Genomic DNA, 18,846 nt, shown 5'->3' with positions numbered 1-18,846 from the left:
CCTGGGGAAAACCAAATCCTCTTTAGTTTTTTTTCACTTTCAAATTTCATGTAAATCATACCCAGATGGTTAATGATATCATAAATTGCTTTTAACGCTACATAAGAATCGTAGAAATTCATTTTTAAAGTCTTATGACAAATAGACGTTTAGAAACTAGGGTAAGATGATGTGTGTTTCTCAGAGTATGGTATGAAAGCCACTTGTACCCTGGCCAGGCCTAGCCAGGGCCCCTCTGTAGAGCAGCTCATAAGGGGCCTGGAATTTCCCATTACTCCTCAGGCTTGGACAGAAGGACTCTATATGAGATGTGGGCCCATACTTGAATGTCTGCTCCCCACAAACAGCCACACTTAAGCACATTCCATTGATTCCTAGCTGGATCTTATTCCCCAGGCCTGGCTGGGCCAAAGAATCCCCTTCATTTCCCACCACCACGTGGCCTCTAGGAGCTCCCCAGTCCTACCTTAATGACACGGAGAAAGCCACAAAAGGAATTTTACATTTTAGAATGTAAAGGGATGATGTGATGGGTGGCTTTTCCCTTTGGGACCACCATATCACAAGCATGACTGGACCACTGTAGGTGGCAGGGCTAGGCTGTGCCTCCCTTCATCCTGCCGACAACCTTTCATTCCACCCTTTCTCCCCAGAATTTCTGCTTTCAGTTGCCCTGAGCTTCCTGAAGCTTCTTTAATGTGGATATATTGTGCCAGATGGCAAGATCTTTAAAAGGGACTTTGTTTTAAAGTCTTTAAAAAAAGGAATCTTTGAATTTGTAAGTGATAGATGAATATATTATGTTCATTAAATAGTGAATAAAATTGGAGACTACAAATAAAGTAAATTAGAAGCATTTTCCATACCAGCCCTGGTTTCCTTAGGCCCTCCCTATTCCCAGACATAACTGCTGGTGTGTGTGTGTGTGTGTGTGTATGTATAGTGTGCTGCTAGTTCTTTGCCTGTGTCTGGCTGATATAAATCAATGGAAAATATATTACTGAAGTAAGTGTGTGTGTGTGTGTGTGTGTGTGCGCGCGTGCGCATGTGTGAGCTCTGTGTGAACCGTATTGTACTAAGCCTTTAAGTCTGTAACGATGTATTTTACATAAAGATCATATGTCTTGGAAACTCCTCCCTTCTCCTTTCCACTCTACCCTTCCCCTTTCTCTTTTCCTCTCCTCTTCCCCCTCCCTCACCTTCCTTCCCTTCCCCCTCTTCTACACCATCCCAATCCCCTCTTTCTCCTTCCTTCTCCCTCTCCCCTCATCTCCTTCCCTTAACAGGATCTTTATATGTAGTTCAGGTTGGCCTCAAACTCTCAATCCTCCTGTCTCAGCCTCCAGAGTACTGAGATTACAGGCAGGTGCCATCATGTTCAGCTTTCCTGGAGGTCATTTGATGACATAGACCCTTATATATTCTTTGCATTAGTTATCATAAATGGTTTTTCAGCAGTGTTGCTTTTGGCAGCTGCTTTCAGAACAGAATTTGGGGCTCTGTCCAATATCCAGTGATTCCTTTAGAAAATAAACTGTGGACAATCTCAATCCTTGTGTGTTTTCTCTCTTCAGATCTCAGAAAACTGATCTTCACAATGAAGGCTACATCTTGGAAATAGATTGCTGTTCCTCCTTAGACCACCAAAAACTCATCCCAGACTTCGTTAAGAAGGTGAGCACTGAGATGAGGGCCTAGCGAGGCAGTACTCAGAGCATGTGCACAGGGGACGGATGGTTAATGAGTGGATTTGGGTGTCAGCTACACTCCAGATGCTTTGGATGGAGGGTAGGGGGGTAGAGTGGAGTTGTGACAGCTGTGGCAGTGGCCTTCTCTCATATATCATTCAGGCTGGAGGTGGAGTTTGACTCTGGAACAAGGTGGCCTTTCCCTCTTCCTCTCAGGCTGGGATTCTGCACCCCATCTCGTGGGGCCAGTGTGGTGGTACCAGCTGACAGTCTTGCAGGCCCACTGTGGGGTTCTGCTCCTCATGAAAGGTGCTCTGACTCTCCCCACCAGATACCACCTTCCCCTGAAGCTTCCTTCCTTTCTTAGCACGGGGGTGCGCCAGAGTCACATGCCTCTGGCATACAAATGTACCAGGAAACCGTGTCTAGTGGGAAATTCATAGCTGCCCACACACACGTCTGGTTCTGAGATTTTTGTCCTACCCCATGTGGCTTGGTGCTAAATTGTGGGGTTTCCTTGAGTTTCAGTATGATGTTCCAGCAAGCTGAGGCTGACTTCTGTATCGCTCTGATCTTGTTCTCCCTCTCTCAGCCTTTCAGTATACTGCCATGTGTCACTTGTTGCTGATAGGATCTGAGAGAGTCACTAGGTGGTTTCCAGAGGGTACTAAACCACTGATGTGGTCTCTTGATGGAGCAAGAGATACTGGAGGCTGCTGCAACATAATGGGACTTAGGATTAACAATAGGCAGCTTCTTCTTCTTCTTCTTTCTTCTTCTTCTTCTTCTTCTTCTTCTTCTTCTTCCTCTTCCTCTTCCTCTTCCTCTTCCTCTTCCTCTTCCTCTTCTTCTTCGTCTTCGTCTTCGTCTTCGTCTTCGTCTTCGTCTTCGTCTTCGTCTTTGTCTTTGTCTTCGTCGTCTTCTTTTTGGGTGCCAGTACTAGAGCATTGGAGCTTTAACTCAGGACTTGGCACCCTTGCTTGAATTTTTCTGCTCAGGGCTGGTACTCTATCACTTGAGCCATACCTCCACTTCTGTCTTTTTGCTAGTTAATTGGATATGAGCCTTTCATATTTGTCTGCCCAGGCTGGCTTCCAACCTTGATCCTCAGATCTCAGCTTCCTACAATACACTTTCTTAATGTAGATACATGAGTCCATCCTGAAATAGAAATACAATCATAGTAACAGGTACATAAACCCATAACTAGCCTTTCTTTTCAGGCTCTATTTGCAGCACAAGTGTGTGGGATCTAGTTTTCTGTGACTGGACATACAATAGGTCTGTTTACACAACCATCCTTACAAACACAGGGGTCATGCTCTGCACTGTGATGTTGTGACAGTAATGTCATAGGTGATAGAAATTCTTCAGCTCCAGTGTCTTCTAACAGTCTCTGCAGGAAACATACAGTCTTTCATTGGTGGAGCCTTACTGTAATGCTTAATCCCCTCATCCTATCCAGGTGGTTGTGGTGCACTTGAGATCTAAACATCCAACTAGTGAGTTGTATGATAAATCTCACTGGCTGTCAATGTTAGGGTCAAGAATAGCGCTAGCTGCTGAAATATAGGGAACAAGTCAGCCTCAGTTCTTCCCTCGTGTTGTCACAAATGACAGGCAGTCCTTGCAGGTGAGTATTGCTAGCTGGGAAACAGCTGGACTGATGTGGGACTGGACCATCGGGAGGATGTTTGAGCGGATCTGGGAGGCTTGAGGGGTGTGTGCTGATGCAGCCACACTGGGCCAGCGAGGAGCCTCTAAATGCAGAGGGAATAGCAAGTGTGGGGATCTGAGGCAGGGGGTTCGTCTAGAGTTGAAACCAGGTTTTCAGACCCAGTTCCAGCATCCAGGGGTCCTAAGTGTTAGGCTACTTGCCTCCCTATGCCAAATAAACAGACATGGTGAAGGGCAGAGAAAGGAGATTCATTACATGGCAGCCATGGGAAGCCAATACTTCAGCCATCTTCAGAAGTACAGATACTGTCTTCAGGTGAGACAGGGAGAATTCAGGACAGGGAGCGAGAAAAGTATGTAGAGTTAAAATAGTTCCAGGTCACAGGTATGGCCTGGTTGATGATTAGCTCAGTCTTTGTCCCAGAAGGAATTCCGGAGAAGTTAGTGCTTTATTACTGGAAGGGAACAGGAACAAAGTGGTTTCCTGAAGCTTTATTTATTTATTTACTTATTTATTTTCTGTTTGCTTTAAGGTCATAGGAAGAAGACACTGTGTGAGGGGCAGTTTGTCCTCCACACAAGATGGCTTCTCTGTGAACCTGGTCTTTCTTGATGTTCATGGTGATCACACAGTTGACTGCACCTCAGATCAAAGGCCACACATGAAAAGGTTGGGGACTTTTAGTCAATTCACAAGACCCAGCCAAAGCATTTTCCAAGTGGCCTCTTACAGAGTCATAAAGTCTTTCTTACAGAATCATAAGTAAAGGCCAGGAAGACTCAGGACTCAGCTGTCATAGCAATGGGAGAAATTTTGCAGAAGAGTGAAATAATAGGTTGTCACATAAAAGGATATTTGCTTGTTGGTTCCTGCTTCCTGTATTTACTTAGTAGTGTTTGAGCCTCTAAGGCCCTGGGACAATCAGCCTATCCTAGATGGAAGGAACCAAGATCACAGAGCAAGAAGATCTCATTGATCAACATTTCTAGTAGGTATGCTGGGATGGTGGAAATTCTGTCTACTCTGACAGAACAGATTACTTAGAACTGAGGAGAGGTGGGTAGTTTTGTTTATACCTGCCTAGTCTAGATGTCTATAGATGAAGGGTCATGTTCTTTGGATTACTGCAAACACATAACCAGCTTGAGGAGAGGGGGTCATCCCAGAGGGAGAATGTAGCACATGCAAGGGGCAGATCATGCTAGAAATGCCTTGCTGGTAAATCAGCTGCTTGGAATCACTGAGGAGTATGTGGGGCAGGGGTTGGGGGCAGCCCGGGGAAGGAGGACCTGTGTACTCCATCCAGTGTACTCTTTGAAGACAACATGGGATGGGAGCTTTGGTCTCAAAATCAGATCTCTGTCTGACTGACGTGTTGCTTTGTGGTCATACTGAGTGTTGAGAAGAAACTAGCCTGGCCGTGTATGTGTATGTGTGTGTGTGTGTGTATGTGTGTGTGTGTGTTTGTGTGTGTGTGTGTGTGTGTATTTGACTGCTGTGTTGTGTAGTACCAAGGTGGAAACGGATGTTTGTTCCACAGCAGGAAACTTCCATTTACAAGGTTCCTAGAAAGCATTAGTTAGGTACTGTTTCACTTTTCTCTTCTCCCAGCATTTTCCCCTCCATTCCTGTTGTGTATATGTGCATACGTGTGTGTGTGTATGTCTGTAGCTGTAGCTGTTTGAGTTCTGTATTTAACCTCTGAATATGATGCACTTTAAAGTCCACCATAGCTAGACTTCAGTGGTTCATCCTGTAATTCTAGCTACTCAGGAGGCTGAGATCTGAGGATGGAGATTGGAGGCCAGCCAGGTCAGGAAAGTCTGTGAGTCTCTTTATTTCCAATTAACTACTAAAAAGCTGGAAGTGGAGCTGTGGCTCAAGTGCTAACCTTGAGCAAAAACAAAAAAGCTAAAGGATAGTGCCTAGGCTCTGAGCTCAAGTTCCAGCTCCAGCTGCCTCCTCCTCATCCTCCCCACCCCCCAAAAAAAAGCCCAGAAAAATAAGGTTCACTGTTTCATCCTACTCCTACTGTACTAACCTTGATTTCAGATTTAGAAACAATTTGATCTGAGAAATAATTTAAAAAAAATTCTTGGATCCAGACAGACTAGACCACATATAGACTCAACACTTGGGGCAACCTAAAATTTCTGCTCTGGAGTTTGCTGCCTGGTGTGTACCCTGGTCTCTCACTGATAAACAGAAGAGCTCATGGTCCTTGAGGTCACACCACTCAGCACTTGACGTGTGTCCTTCCTCCCTCTGCATGAGAGCTGGGCTTGGGTAGCTTCAGTGTTTATGGCTGTTACTGCTTGCTGTGGCTCTTCTAGCCTTGTGGCCATGAAAACCAGAGAACTGGGGCAAAATGATAGGATGCGGCCTTGCCCTCTGCTCGTCTGTTCCACTGTTGGACTCTCAAGGAAACACCACTCCTGGGTTTCAAGAAGAGAGGAAATCTGGATGTGCTTCTCGGACTGTTTCTAAAGATGGCAGACATTTTCCTGGGTATAAATGTTTCTGTCAGGACACAGGTAGACGACCACAGGTGCATCTTGGGAAGAGGTGGATTAAAACCCATTTGTACATTTTGTACATTGTCAATATTTAGTGACTAGCTTAGTTCCCGTGTGTGTGTGTGTGTGTGTGTGTGTGTGTGTGTGTGTGTGTGGTGACACTTGTTAATTGCTGTTCATTTAGGCCAAGATGAAGCTATGTCACTGGCTGCTACAGCTTGTCGCCATTACTTTTTATCTAGGCCATAATTTAGTCTGAAATAATGGCTCCTGTTCCAGTGACAAGTAGATTCGTCTTGGGACAAGATGGTAATTAACTCGTTTGGTCATTGTTCCATCATGCTGGATACGCTTATACTCTTCTCTGCATATGAGAATTACATTCAAAATGAATAGATTATTCTCTTTCTAAGTACAATGTCTTGGTACATTGTTTTGCCACCAAATGTTTGAAATGAGCAGAACCTTTGGCTAGCGAACAGGAATAGGAGGAGGGAGAGATTTCATGATTTCCCACAATTAAGAAAAACAAAGCCATTTGTAATCTGTGTCATATATAATTAACTGAAGATGCTGTTGTGAGTTTTCAGAGGGCAACTGCCTTCTGGATCTTTCCAGGTGGTTTTAGGAGCTCTCTGAGTAAGTCCCCTTGCTGGTTCTGCTTTCCTCTTGTTTCCTGCCATGCTTCGCCAGCCTGTCTTTACTGAAAACTTTTGTTATGGACCACACAACAGTTGACATGCGGAATTATGGGCAGATTTGGAGAGTTTGTTTTCTGAGTCCTAGAGCCAAGTGCTTAAGGGACAAAGAATTGAGGGGTGGGGGGAACAGACAAACAATGTGCCTATAATTCCTTAAGGACTCGGGCTTGACAGTCATCCTAGAGGCATTTGCAGAGCCTGCCTGTGTGTCCCGTGTGGCATTTCCTGACTTCAGAATTCCCAGGGGATTATAAAGAGGAGCCTACAGCAGCTGAATCAGAAGAATGCCCATATTATCACCTGCATTTGGGAGTCTGGCACACATTTTCTGTCTTGGCAGTATTCTGTTCAAGAATCCAAGCAAGCAGGGAAGCAGTGGCCTCTCCTTAGAGAAGGTTGGGAGCTCAGAGCAGTGAGGGCCTGGCCTGGGGGTCTCCTGCCTTCTCTAGGACTGCAAAGGGACTTGGGAGCAATATTGGGTTGTTCCTTGGTCTCTTTAGGGGAAGGTTCTAGAGAGCTGCGTTGTACAAAGAGGACTCTGTAGAGCGAGGGATGGAAGCTGGAGAGGCCCAGGGGCCAGGTGGGTGGTGCTGTTCCTGGTGGACAGGAGTGTGAATGAAGGCCCAAAGCTAAGACCGTGCTATGTCCTGTTTGGCTCACGTGTGGGATGGACAAAGGGAAAGGAGTTCTGTTCTTAGCAGGGAACCCGAGGAGCAGGGTGAAGCTGAGCTATGAGAAGGTTGGTTCTAGTGCATCAGACAGATTACCTTGGGGGATGCAGGGAGGTATGTGCAGCCCAGGACAGGAATGCAGGGGGAAACTTGTTCTCTCCCTCCTACCCCTCCTCTTTTCCACTCGCTTCTCTTTTCTTCTCTCCCTCCTTCTCTCTCTTTCTCCCCCTCTCTCCCTCCCTTCCTTGTTTTTTCTTCCCCCTCTCCCTCCCTTTCCAAAAGATAGACTGTTGGCTCATATTTATGTATTGATGTTTATTTGCTGATAAATTTATTCTGATTTAAAAGGGGAACCATACCTAGTGACTCAAGTTTTTGTAATCCTAGCTCCTCAAGAGGCTAAGATGTGGAGATTCCTGATTTGAGGCCAGCCCAGGCAGAAAAGTCTGTGAGACTCCATTTCCAATTAACCAGTGTGCCGGAGGCAGGACTTAAGTGGTAGAGTGTGTTAGCCATGCAAACTGAGCCACAGCATTAACTATGATTTTATTCCATGGAAAGAATCTTGCTTTGGTGCCAGGCAGACCCTCTCTGAAGCACTTTGCATTTGCTATACCCTTAATCCCTATCACTCCCAGGAAGGCTTATTCTCCCGATAGTTGCAGAATCTGAGGCACAGCAAACTACATCTTGACGGTGACCTGTGTGATCCACTCATAAACTCGGTGCATCTTGCACTGAGGCTTCAGAGTGAGAACAGTGGTGGAGGCAGCCCCTCTGCCCTGGCCAGTGGAGAACTCGTGGTCGGAAACTTGGTGGCCTGGATTTAAAACAATACATTCCCTTCACGAATTCCAAATGGCACTGCTGATGCCTTCAGCTAAGGAAAGAGCAGGTAATTTTTCAGATCTCAAGTCTCCTTTTACTGAAACAGTATTCTGGGATTGTAGAACTCTGCCTGGGGTGCATAAATGACTCATGATTTACTTCCTGGTTGATTATTGAGTATTCAGAGCCTCATTTCTACAAGTGCAGTGCAGAGTCTAATTTTAATTAGTGTACCATGTCAATTCAGAGTGGAGAGAAAATCATGCTAAAAAAGGCTTTCCTGTGCTTGCTGTCCCTCGGTCTATCCCCAAATCAAGAGATGTGACATTTTTGAAAAGCAAAAGTGGTAAGGGCCAGGCTACGGTGGCTCATTCATATAATCTTAGCTACACAGGAGGCTGAGATCTGAGGATTGCAGTTTAAAACCAACCTGGACAGGAAAGTGTGAGATTCTTATCTCCAGTTAACCAGCAAAAACAAAGAGCTGGAAGAGGTTCTGTGGCTCAAGCAGTAGAATACAATCCTTGGGTGAAAAAGCAAAAGGATAGCACTCAGGTCCTGTGTTTAAGCCCCAGTACTGGTGTGCAAGCACAGACACACACATAGACACACAGACACACACACACACACACACAGTGATAAGTATTGGAAGGGAACAAAACATGAGGGAATCTTAGAAATAATGTCTCTGGAGTGGAGGAATAATGAGCTAGAGGCTTGCTGGGGTGGGGTAGGTAGAAGTCCCTGTTGAGTCTTCAGAACTCAGCAAATGGTTGTCAAGTCAATAGAGAGCTATGAGAAGGTACATAGAGGAAGAATCACAGTGATTGCTCTGTCAAAGAAGGGAAGAGAGGACCCAAAGATGACATTGGGATGACAGAGACCTGAAGAAGTTCATCTCTAAGACATCATGAGGAGCCTTGGAAGGCAGGCAGAGACCACAAGATTGGTGATAGACCTATTGAGGGGGCCAGCGATACTGTTGAAGGAACACCCCAGAAGGCAGTGGTTGTTGACCTGGAACTGGGGAGGAGGCCGACCATGGACACCGAGTGTTCTGTGCTCCTCTCTGTACCCACATCAGCCATGACTGCCTGCTGGAAATACAGACCTATGGTTGCAGATCTATTGTTGTGCAGTGAGTTGCCTCTGCTGTGTTTCCAAGAAGCTACCTGTGTTTTTATCTTTTCCTTGTGAAACTCGGCTTTCATCGTGAGCCAATCTAGATCCAGTGTTCTCAGAATGTGGGGTGCAAGAACTTTCTTCTAGTTCATTATGAAGTGCTGATACTCCTGTAAAGGCCAGAGGAAATAAGGAAGCACTTCCACACGTCTGGGAGGGGCAACAGGAAGCGTGGGGCATTGTGAAGGCCTCACAGGATGGCTTCCAAGCAGCTGAGTGGCCAGGTTGGAAGGGCCTGCTGGACCAGTCATAGAAAAGTGATTGTTGTAGGGCTGGGAATATGGCCTAGTGGCAAGAGTGCTTGCCTCCTACACATGAAGCTCTAGGTTCGATTCCCCAGCACCACATATATGGAAAACGGCCAGAAGGGGCGCTGTGGCTCAGGTGGCAGAGTGCTAGCCTTGAGCAGGAAGAAGCCAGGGATGGTGCTCAGGCCCTGAGTCCAAGGCCCAGGACTGCCTCCCCCCCCCAAAAAAAGAAAGAAAAGTGATTGTTGTAGAGCAAGCTGGAGCCTCCCTGTCAGGGTTTAAGAATAAACCTGGGCTATTGCCTGGGCTAGCCAATCTGAGTGTTTTTACAAGCTGAAAGATGCCAGTAGGGAGGAGAGTTCCTGAAAGCCAGAGGTAATCAAAGATGAAGGTGGGCACCATGAGGGGGTATCTTATGCTCAGGAAGGGGGCTCCTCTTCTTTAGAGGCCAGGGAAGGCAGGAAGAAGGCTCCGAGTTTAGACTTCACAGTAGGGTTGAAATGTGGGAGCTGCTGCCTGGAAGCCTGTGTTCTTACATAGTTCTGGCCTCCCTTGGACCACTTACCTTCTGCTATTTTGATTGGCAAAGGATCCTCCTCTTCTGTCCAGAGAAGTCAGCCAAAGTCATTTTGAGCCCACAGGGAAGTAGGAGTTCATAGACTGGTCAAGATGACTCCTCAGAAAGGAGGATGCATGCTTGTGCTTTATTTTCTCCCTATCCGGGAATCCATGATGGGTACTGGGGGTTAGAGTTCATCTTGTTTCTTTGGACAGCTTTTCCAGGGCCTGCCATGTGTCATGTCAGGGAATACTTGAGTGAGCTAGAACCAGTCCTGCCCTGGTCACAGGACACCTACAGTCTAGCTGAGGACATGGTACGGGACAGATGGTCACATGGCAGGTGTGTAGTCAAGTGGATAAGTGCCTGGAGTGGTGTGGGGCTCCCCGCTCCCCCACCCCAGGTTTCAGTGGGAGCTGACCAAGAGATGTTGCACTGAGGTCTGAGGATGTGAGGTCTAGGGGTGGGAATAGTTTGGACGAAGCCTGTGGGGTGGAAAAGAGCATTGTTTGGGTCATGGGATGAAGTTAGAGAGTTTGCCAGGCTAAGAATATGGGCCTTTATCCAAGTGATGGGAAGGAAAGCATTGAAGGGTTTGAGGAGGAGCAGAGGATTCTGGATACATTGCAGAAGGATGAGAATGGCTGAGGCCTTAGGATGCAGTCAGCATGCTCCCCTGGTGGAGATTATGGCTTAGCTTAGGTGGTGGCATCATGGCTGAGGTATGGAGAGTAGGGTGGATTTAAAACATGTTAAGCTAGGCATTGGTGGCTCCTGCCTGTAATCCTAGCTTCTCAGGAGGCTGAGATACAAGGGTGGAAATTTGAAGCCAACCTTGGCAGACAAATTTGAGAGACTCTAAGCAACAAAAAGGTAGAAGTGGATGTGTGGCTTTGGTGGTAGAGTACCAGCCTACCACTGGTGCTAAAGGACAATTCCCTGGCTCTGCATTCAATTCCCAGTACTGCCTGCCCCCCCCCACACTTATACAAAACATATTGAGTCAGGCTTCCCCCCACGCAGAGGGTGTGGTAGAGACAGAGGGGCAATCAAGACCGTTTGGCTCATGCATCTGGTTGTATGGACCCTTTGCTGAGTTAAGGATGAGTGTGGAACAACCAAGGCTGACACTTGGCTGCAGACAATGACTGAAGGATAGTCATAGAGACTGGGCCTGGGGAAGTCCACTGGGCAGAGGTGGCTGACAGGAAGTAAGTGACTAGGTGGGAGTGGGAGGCAGTGTGGGTGCTGGAGGCTAGAGGAGGAGGCTGATCACCAGGGAGGAGTTGTCCATGTTGCCAGTGCCCAAGAGCTAAAAGTCAGAAAGTCAGGAGTGGCTCTGGAGTCACAGTGACCTCCAGGGAAGCTGTGTTTGTGGCCTGTTCCTCCCTAGTCCATGTTCTTTGCAAGACTTGATCCAAAATGTGTTTGAATTGTAACGAGAAGTTAGGCCCTGACTCCTCAGAACTCAGGAGCAGCACTGTTATCATTTTTATGACAGGTCTGAAGTTTTTTCTTTTCTTTTCAATTTAAGATATTCTTTCTGCCAAATGCTGTTGGCTCAGGCCTGTAATCCTAGCTGTTCAAGAGGCTGGGCTCTGAGGACTAAGGTTTGAAGCCAGCCTGGGCAGGAAAGTCCATGACACTCTTATCTCCATTTAACTACTAAAAATCTGGAAGTAGAGGTGTGGCTCAAGTAGTAAATCACCAATCCTGAGTGAAAAAGCCAAGTGAGATCTCAAGGTGCTGAGTTCAGGTCCCAGTGTAGGCAAACACACATCTGTTCGATTTGTTCAATTATCTTCATTGTTCTCAATGTAATTTTTATTAGGCAAACTGAATTTTTTTTTTTTTTTTTTTGGCCAGTCCTGGGCCTTGGACTCAGGGCCTGAGCACTGTCCCTGGCTTCTTCCCCCTCAAGGCCAGCACTCTGCCACCTGAGCCACAGCGCCCCTTCTGGCCATTTTCCATATATGTGGTGCTGGGGAATCGAACTGAGAGCTTCATGTGTAGGAGGCAAGCGCTCTTGCCACTAGGCCATATTCCCAGCCCTGAATTTAATATATGATCAGGGAATTAGAACTTGATCAGGTTAAGCATTGCCATTTTGTGTCATTTTTTTCATATTCAGAGCACGTATCACATGAGGTAATAATCAAAGAACTTATAGTTAAGTCAGAAGAAGTGAGTTGAGGTTTCTGTTAATGGCATGGAGACAAACATGGAACAAAGGAATGAGGGCTGTGGGCAGCCTATGGCTCCTTTGTGGCATCTTCTGAGAAATGCCCACATCTAGGGAAAGAGAAACGGCTCCCAGGCTTACAGAGCAGGTTATGACTTGAGGAGACGCCGCAGGTACCCAGGGCAGGTAGTCACCGTGTGGCCTGTGTGGCCCAGCTCCATCACTGTCACCTCAGTGTGACTTGTCCACCCTCCTGGAAATGTCTTTTCCATCCCCACTTGTCGATGTGAACTTGGCACCAAGGCTCACACAACTTTGCCAGAGGCCCGGCGTTTGGGCCGGGTGTAGAGCAGCCTGAGAGCTCTGGAGGATGACAATTGGATGGCTGCTTTTTTGTGCCATGGCTGTTAACAACTGAATATTACCTCTGGGGCCTATTGAGATGGGTCTCACAGAAGACTGGCAGTGGACAAGCTTGTGTGCCTACCAGGCTGTGGCCCAATTGAGTCCTGCTTCGCAGGCCAGACAATTCCTTTCTTGCTCAGGATGAAGCCAAAAGGCATGGAAGGTCTAGTTCTCCCTTCTCAGTCAGCAGCTCTTGCACGGACCCTCCCTGGAAGGAGAAACCCCTGAACTTAAAATCTTCACTCCTTGGACTTGAGAACTTCCCCTTTCTTCTCACCATAGTCTTATATATGTTATGGGACATTCTTTGGAAACTAATGAGTAATCAATCCATTGACCATCTGCCAGCCATGGAGTGAGACATTGGGAGATGGGGTCAATAGTCTCTCTTTCATTTCAAATTTATTATTTTCAGCAATCTTTTTAATATGTATATATTCATTTTAATTTCTATTTTTTAAAGTAGTAGTACAAAGGATATCAATTCAACATGTCTGGTTTATGAATATGATGTGTCTTGATCAATATCATTTATCATTCTCCCCCCATCTGTCCCAACCCCATGCATGTCCTCAAATTACCTGGTTTAATGTATGTACCTTGAATATTATGACTGCATTTTCCCACCTTTCATTCATCTGTCCCCCTCATTTCAAATCTTTAATTGTATTTATTTTATGGTGTGTATGCACATATATGTGTATGTGTATGTACACATGTATATATATTTAATACATATTTTGATACATATCATGTGGTAATTTCTATAGCATTTTGGTTACTTTTATTTACTATGTCCAAAGTGCCCAAAAAACCAATGTACAGGAAGGAGGATTTATTTTGGCTCATCGCTTCAGAGGGTTTGTTTGATGGGTGCTTGGCTTCATGTGCTTGGCAGAACATCATAGGCAGGAGCATGTAGTACAGAAGAACTTCACTCATGATGGACAGAAAGCAAGAAACGGAGGGAGGGAGGGAGGGCAGAAAGAAGAGCTGAGGACAACAATCTCCTCAAATTCACCTAGATTCTGCCTCCTAAAGTCTCCAGAACCATTAGCTAGGAACCAAGCATTCTAATAGCTGAGGCTGTGGAGAACATTTTGTATTCAAACCACAAATCTCATTAAGAAAGTTAATGTTTGGGAATGTGGCTTAGTAGTAGAATGCTTGCCTACCATGCGTGGAGCATCACATAAACAGAAAAATCTGGAAGTGGCACTGTGGCTTTGTGCCTTTGGCACAAAGAGGCTCAGGAACAGTGCCCAGGCCATGAGTTCAAGCCCCAGTACAGGTGAAAAGAAAAAAAAGTTCACTTTTCCTAATTTTGCAAAACCAGAGCAAATCTACTCTAAATTTGCATGATACAGTGCCCTTAAGTGGTACCTTAAGTTGGGTCTCTAGACTTGTTAATGCTACAGATGGGCCCTTTCATACCCTTTCATCTACATTTCTTTACTTCCTCCCTCCTTCCCAGGCTAGGAGCCACCACTATATTCCAGTTCTATGTATTTGACTTTAGTTTCCGGGGCTTCATGTATGTGAGACCATACAGTGCTAGATTTGTCTTTCTGTGCCTGGCTTATTTCACTTAACATAATGTCCCTTGGGTCCCTCTATGCTGTCACAAATGGCATGGCCTCCTCTTTCAAAGCTGAATTGTATTTCAACATAGAGATTTATAGATATAGACACACTTATGCACACATAAACCTGGCAGGATTTCCTCTTTTTTAAAGTGAGTTTCTAATCCTGGCTGCCTCCAGCTGTACCATAGAATCAACATAGCATGAACAAGGACTTCACTTGATTTTTTTGGACCCACTGAAACAAGTCTCATTGGCCCCCAACACTTTGTGTCTATGTGTGTTCTTTGCTTCATCCCGCCCTCTAAGGGAGGGAAGATGTGGAGCAGGACAATTAAAAGCCCCTCCTCTCTTTTGTCGCCCTGGAAAGATGTGTGCTTGGCATCGCTGTCACTTGCTGCTTTCATAACAGAGTGCTTTGGATGCACATCGGAAACTAGGTTAGATGGATTGACTGACAGCTGTGGAATAGTAGGTGGCATTTGCTTTCTTCCTGGATCATTCCCTAATAGTTTGATCACCTTTCTAAAAAAGTGTCCTAATTTCTCGGACATCTCACTACCCACCCTCTTCTAATAAAACTTTTTCAACATAGAATGAGATGCAATTTTTTTCTGAATAATTACTTATTTATTGTCAAAGTGATGTACAGAGGGGTTACAGTTTCATATATAAGGCAGTGAGTACAATTCTTGTACAGTTTGTTACCTCCTCCCTCATTTCCCCTTCTCCCCCTTTCCCCTTTTCCTCTCCCCCCATGAGCTGTTCAGTTGGTTTAAACCAAGTGGTTTTGTAAGTATTGCTTTTGGAGTCTTTTTTTTTTAATCCTTTGTCTCTTGATTTTGATATTCCCTTTCCCTTCCCTAGTTCTAATACCAATATATACAGTATCCAGGGTACTCAGAAGAGATACAGTGATAGCACGGGACAACCACAGGAAGGGGATACAGGAGGATAATCAACAAAGGGGCTTGAACTCAGGGCCTATGCAGTGTTCCTCAGCTTGTTTGCTCAGGCCTAGGTAAAGTTCTATCACTTGAGCCATAGATTGACTTCCAGCTTTTTTGGGTGACTAATTGGAGCTAAGAGTCTTACAGACTTTCTTGCTTGAGCTGGCTGGCTTTGAGTTGTGATCCTCAGATCTCAGCCTCCTGTACTGAGCCATCAGTGCTTGGCATTTTGCATTCTTTGAAATTTTACTTTAACAAATGGAAGCCTTCAATATCTTCAAATTTTTGAAAGGCTTAAAAATTAATTATTAACACCAGGTGTCAGTGGCTCATGCCTGTAAACATAGCTACTTAGGCGGCTAAGATCTGAAGATTGTGGTTCAAAGCTAGCCCAGACAGGATAGTCTATGAGACTGTTATCTCCAATTAACCACTAGAAAACCAGAAGTGGTGCTGTGGCTCAAAGTGGTAAAGCACTAGCCTTGAGCAAAAAAAAGGCTCAGGGATAGCACCCAGGCCCATGACCGACAAAAAAGAAAAAAAAAAAAACTGAAAGAAAAAAAAAGAATTAGTGGTACTCCTTAGACAGTATGTTGAAAATGAACTATACAACTTGTGGCTGGGGATGGGAGGAAAAAACTGGGGGAGAGTGAGGGAGGAAATGTACTCATTACCTGACTTATATAATTGTAACCCCTCTGTACGTCACCTTTATTATAACAATAAAAATAAAAATAAATAAGTAATTCATTAGTTAATGTCGGCTATCTCAGAGGTTGAACTAAATCAGAACCTTATGCTTGCTATGCAGGCACTGTACCAAATGAGCCATATCTCCAGCCACACATCTCAATTTTGAGGCTAAATTTTTAGTAAAGTGAAATATTTGGCAAAATAAAGTCGTGTACAACAGGAAAATGTGCTGTGCTTCCAGAAAACTGAAGTGGGGGAAATTAAATAGTATTAGCATTTTATGTCCTTTGTCTCTCTAGCTACATTTTCCATCCTTGACAGCCAGATCTGGTAACTGTCTATAGTTTAGATGTGTATAATTCATGTATTTAAATAGTTGCTAGTTTTCTGGATTTTCTAAGTTGGCAGAAAGCTTTTGTGATGATTGAATCTTGTCAGCCACAAGGAAGGATAGGGTTCGGAGCAGGATAGAGCATATTTCCCCAAATACAAAATAGCCAGAGAAAATTCCCTCTTTTTTTTCCCCTTGAAAAAAAATTACAAAATGCTTTGAGTTCAACTTTAGCATATTACCTTTTAAGAATTATATTTCTGCATGCATTAATTATTGCCACACAATGGTACCATATGTCTGTAATTACAGTCACTCAGGAGGCAGAGTTAGGAGGATTGATAGTTCAAAAGCATCCTGAGCAAAGTTAACAAGGTTCTCTATGAAAACTAACATAAAACCAGAAGGGCTAGGCATGTAGCTCAAGTAGTAGAGTACTGGCCTAGCAAACATGAAGCCCTGGGTTCAATCCTCAGTACTGCACAAACATAATATTAATTTTGTTGTACATGTGTATTTTAAATGACATAAATTGAGTAAATTTGGAAACTATGTTTCTCCCTCCGTGTTTATATTTCCTGAACCAAATTTATTCGTGTCTTTTTTTTCATGTGCCTTTGCCTCAGGTAACGTTGTGATTGGCAGGGTGATTGAGGAGGCTGTGCACATGGGTCTGAAGCTCATTTCATTTCCTATCATCTGGATTGTTTCAGATTAAGCACTTGACTGTTTTGAGCCACACGCACTCGTTCATTTCATACTGCTGAGAGAGTGGTTTTTCCTCAATCAGCTCGAGGGTGGCTGAGAAGTCTCCTCAATGGAACATTCTCTCTACATTGCTCTTAAAAAAAAAAAAAAAAAAAAAGGAAGTGACCTTTTCATTGAAGGTAATGTAAATCTGGGAGAGCCCTTCCATCGTGTGTGTGTGTGTGTGTGTGTGTGTGTGTGTGTGTGTGTGTGTGTGTGTGTGTATAAAATTCAGTGACTTAACTCAAGATAAGCCAGCAGGGAAGCAGTAGTGACATGGAGTAGGGCTGGAACCCATCTTGGACCTCTGCTCCTCAAAAGGGCCCGTCTGGCTCCACATGCCAAATGAGAGCCCTGCTTATGTCTAGAGATATTATTTGCATCTAGTCTGTGACCTTCAGCCCTGTTACCCTGGTTTGTTGGTGTTCATTTGTATATAGAGCCCTGCACTGTTTCTTAAAAGCCATCTTTTATTATCGCACCAATAACTTGATTAGATTCAATATTTTGTGTGTGTGTGTGTGTGTGTGTGTGTGTGTGTGTGTGTGTGTGTGTGCATGTGCACGCATGCGCTAGTACTTGGGCTTGACCTTGGGACCCGGAACTCTGACTTGGCTTTTTTTTTTTTTGGCCATTCCTGGGCCTTGGACTCAGGGCCTGAGCACCATCCCTGGCTTCTTCCCGCTCAAGGCTAGCACTCTGCCACCTGAGCCACAGCGTCACTTCTGGCCATTTTCTATATATGTGGTGCTGGGGAATCGAACTCAGGGTTTCATGTGTAGGAGGCAAGCACTCTTGCCACTAGGCCATATTCTCAGCCCCCTGACTTGGCTTTTGTGATCATGGCTGGTGTACTACCTTGACTTATGCCTCCTCTCTGGCTTTTGCTGACTAATTGAGGCTAAAAGTTTCTCAGATTTGTCTTTTCTAGGCTAGCTTTGAGCCCAGATCCTCAGATCTCAGCCTCCCAAGTAGCCAAGATTATAGGTGTAAACCACTTCCATCTTCACCCCCACCCCATGCATGCCACCTAGCTTAAAAGCCATCTTGGAAATTCCTTACTATGGTACCCAAGTGTTTCCTCTTCTGCTGTGGGAATTACTGTGAGTTTATATGAATTTATTTTTGGTTTTTGAAAAAACTTTAAATCCATTAAGTTACTTTATTAAACATTCCAAACTGACTGAAGCATATTTTCCCAAGTAAGTATTTGTTTAAATGGAAGTGGCTGAGAGAGTTCTTGTATTGTGATAGACTTTGTAAAAACATAAAAGATAAAATTCAGGGGCTGGGGATATGGCCTAGTGGCAAGAGTGCTTGCCTCGTATACATGAGGCCCTGGGTTCGATTCCCCAGCACCACATATACAGAAAATGGCCAGAAGTGGCGCTGTGGCTCAAGTGGCAGAGTGCTAGCCTTGAGCAAGAAGAAGCCAGGGACAGTGCTCAGGCCCTGAGTCCAAGCCCCAGGACTGGCCAAAAAAAAAAATTAAAATAAAAAATTAAAATAAATAAATAAATAAATAAAATAAAATTCAATCCTCCATGTTCTGAGATACCACATCTTGAATGCTATAGTGACAGAGCTGCCCCACTCATAGGCAGGCTGTGAAGAATGGCTGTTTATAGACCTTGTATTTGGACCTCCAACTCATTGAGAATGGAAGATACTCAGTCTAAGGGCGTGGCTGGTGTAGCTCCTGCCAATGCAGATAGAGTTTTGGTGCTTTTCCCCACAGATACCTGCCTAGGTTCCTCTTCCATTTCCTTCAGACCTTTGTTCAAGATTACCACCTTGTCCCATCCCTCCCTCTCAGGACTTGAACTCAGGTCCTGGGAACTGTCTTTTGGGCTGGCACTCTACCAGTTGAGCCATAGCTACACA

The 18,846-nt window shown here is 44.9% G+C and overlaps 1 protein-coding gene across 4 annotated transcripts in view; it reads left to right on the top strand.

Moving 5' to 3' along the window:
* Positions 1-18,846, top strand: part of Rftn1 (raftlin, lipid raft linker 1) — a 204,286-nt gene that overhangs the window by 113,487 nt on the left and 71,953 nt on the right. For all 4 annotated transcript variants that reach the window (XM_048355927.1, XM_048355925.1, XM_048355926.1 and 1 more), the window contains exon 4: positions 1,575-1,674. In XM_048355927.1, the coding sequence (XP_048211884.1) occupies positions 1,575-1,674 (100 nt within the window). The remainder of the gene's footprint in view (positions 1-1,574; positions 1,675-18,846) is intronic.

The sequence above is a fragment of the Perognathus longimembris genome, chromosome 10 (genome assembly GCF_023159225.1).
Source record: "Perognathus longimembris pacificus isolate PPM17 chromosome 10, ASM2315922v1, whole genome shotgun sequence".
NCBI classification, from domain to species: Eukaryota; Metazoa; Chordata; class Mammalia; order Rodentia; family Heteromyidae; genus Perognathus; species Perognathus longimembris.
This window is presented reverse-complemented; position numbering and strand designations above follow the sequence as displayed.